The sequence below is a fragment of the Hipposideros armiger genome, unplaced genomic scaffold (genome assembly GCF_001890085.2).
Source record: "Hipposideros armiger isolate ML-2016 unplaced genomic scaffold, ASM189008v1 scaffold_463, whole genome shotgun sequence".
In the NCBI taxonomy this organism is placed as follows: Eukaryota; Metazoa; Chordata; class Mammalia; order Chiroptera; family Hipposideridae; genus Hipposideros; species Hipposideros armiger.
This window is the reverse complement of record NW_017731813.1, coordinates 129,138-131,633: the sequence shown is the minus strand read 5'-3', so window position 1 is coordinate 131,633 and position 2,496 is coordinate 129,138. Positions and strand designations below refer to the sequence as shown.

The 2,496-nt window shown below is 43.0% G+C and overlaps 1 protein-coding gene across 1 annotated transcript in view; it reads right to left on the bottom strand.

The window, feature by feature from the left end:
- Positions 1-2,496, bottom strand: part of TECTA (tectorin alpha) — a 96,899-nt gene that overhangs the window by 72,911 nt on the left and 21,492 nt on the right. Inside the window, exon 8 of the mRNA XM_019666165.1 lies at positions 122-534. Coding sequence (XP_019521710.1) covers positions 122-534 — 413 coding nt within the window. The remainder of the gene's footprint in view (positions 1-121; positions 535-2,496) is intronic.

The following is a 2,496-nucleotide window of genomic DNA, read 5'->3' as shown; positions in this document are numbered from 1 at the left end:
TGCCATGCATCTCTATGATACAAACAGCAAATAGTAGAACCAGTAGATCTAGGCAAGTCTTCCCTAGGCTGAAGACTCCCGAGCTTCTCCATCTCCCTATGAAGGATGGAGAGGGTCTCACCTTGACTTTTCCATAGCTTCCTTTGGGAATGAGAATCTTGTAGCCATTCACCTCCACAGAGAGCTCCTTCACCCAGGAGACAGCTGAGCCCCCACGGTGTTCATTCTTGGCCTCCACACTGAAGAAGGGGAGGCTGGAAGTCTGCAAACATTGCCGTGCCAACAGGTAGGCACAGGACCCTTGGAAGTGAAACAGGAAGCCATCAAAAGTGTGATAGTGAGGCTCCCCAAACACCACGCATGTACTGGTCTCCACGGGGCTGCAGTAGAAGAATTTGCCTTTCGGTTCGCACACTTCATAGGGGCTACAAGAGGCTTCCTGGCAGTAGATCTCATTGTTGAAATCCAGGCAGCGGCACTTGATGGTGCAGTTCAGGTCATCCCAAAACACCTCCCCTCGCCGAAGGAACTGTCCTGGGGAATAATGACATTAGAGCCAACATTTACTGAGCACTTATCCTCTGTGCCAGGCATTGGGCTAAACACTTGACTTGCATTATACCATTTAATCCACAAAAGAACCTTATGGGGTAGATATTGTTGCCCTCACTTGATAAGTGAGGAACTGAGGTTTGAGAGAAATTGAGTAACTCATCCAAGGTCACTCAGCAACTCAGTGGTGAAGCTAGGGTTCCAAGGGTTCCAAGGATTCAGGTTGAATCCAGGCTAAACTCTTGGCATGATCCTTTCCATGCTCTCATTCAAGGAAAGATTCATTGCCTTAATCCATGGGAAAGGCACAGGAGTTACATCTTTCCTTTAAGCAATAAGAAAAAGGGTATTCCAAAAGAAGGCCCAGCTTACTCAGGTAACTCAGCAACACTGTTCATTCATTCACTCATCTACTCATTCAACAAACATTTGTTGGGGGCACAGCATGTGCCAGAAAAGGACAATAGCATGACCCAGGAGTCAGAGGCACAAATTTAAATCCTAGTCTCCCTTGGAAAATTCTAGAAAGGGTTAACCTCTGGCTTGGCACCTTCCAGGGCTCATAAATCCTGCAGATGCTGCTTAGGCAGAACTCACAACCATACAAGTTGTCTTCTCTTTTGTTCTAGGCCCTGTGCAAATCCAGCCCTTATCTCCTTTTATCCACCAGACAGAACTGATCAACAGAATCTAAGTCAGGAGCACGAGGTGGGCGGAGGGAATGGTTTTAAAGCATGTGCTAATTTTTAAAATGTTCACTATTTATTTTGTAGACAGTCTTTAAAATCATTTCACTAAATAAATGATCTTTACCACAATAAACTTTGCTAATATCAACCTTCAATTGAAATACATGCATCTCTGGGCTGAGGGTTGTGATAGCCCTNCATTTACATTCATATCCACATCTCTCTGTTGCTACAGAAAATTGAGGAATCCATGTCCTACACTTGGACGATAGAAAAGAGCCACACAAAATAAGCAGAGCTGCAGGGACTGAAAGGAAATCTGGTGCCCTTTTCCTTCTAAAAAAAAATCTGACTGAGAGCGAAAGAGAATTTTAATCAAAATGGGAAGTAGGAATAAAGCATGAAGTTTTCTTTTTCAACTACAGATAGTATGCACATCAACCCCATAACACAGGAAGTAGGGGAAAGTTAGTGAACATTTTTCTAGCTTCAAAATGTTAGCATCTATCTACAAGGATAAGTACAGTGCTCAACAACACAATATAAATGGAAAGGGTACAAACTACAAACCTCTGTCCCCAAACTCTTACCTTGGATTTGATATACAAAACTAAGATTCTATAATAGAAAGGGCTGTCCTTAGGGAGACTGATCTAATGACAAGCAAATTGGACTGTCAACCACAGTAATAGCTCCCTTTCCTAATTATGACACTGATAAACTGCACCAACTAGGAAGGGAAGAACCAGAGAACATGGAATTAGTACCTCGGTTATGCCTTTTGTTGAACATTCTGCATCAATTAAAACTACCATACATATTTTAAAAAAGAAAGAACTCCTTGCATTGGCATCAGTTCTGCTTTGTAATCTCTGTGATGACCTCCAAGCTTGGGGATTAAGAATTGCATGAAGTGGTCGCAATAAACCCCTGGTGGTCTTGCTTATTACTACTTGAATAAATACACAGTTGCAACAGGGTCTTCATTAACATTATGAAAATCAGAGCCTCTACATAATGAGTAATTGCTAGTGGCTTTCTGCTCTTCTTCTTTTGTCAATGCCCCTGCTTGAAATCCAGGTGGACAATGACAGGGATGATTTGCATATGCTAAACAGACAAGCAGAGAGCCACCTTCTTCTCTCTCATTCCAGTCAGGAGTGGGCGATTCTGTTAGAGCAGTGTTTGGGCAAAGCTTTCATGGGAACTTCCTACCCAGGTTTCACTACAGAAATCACCAAGCCCTCTCCAGGTG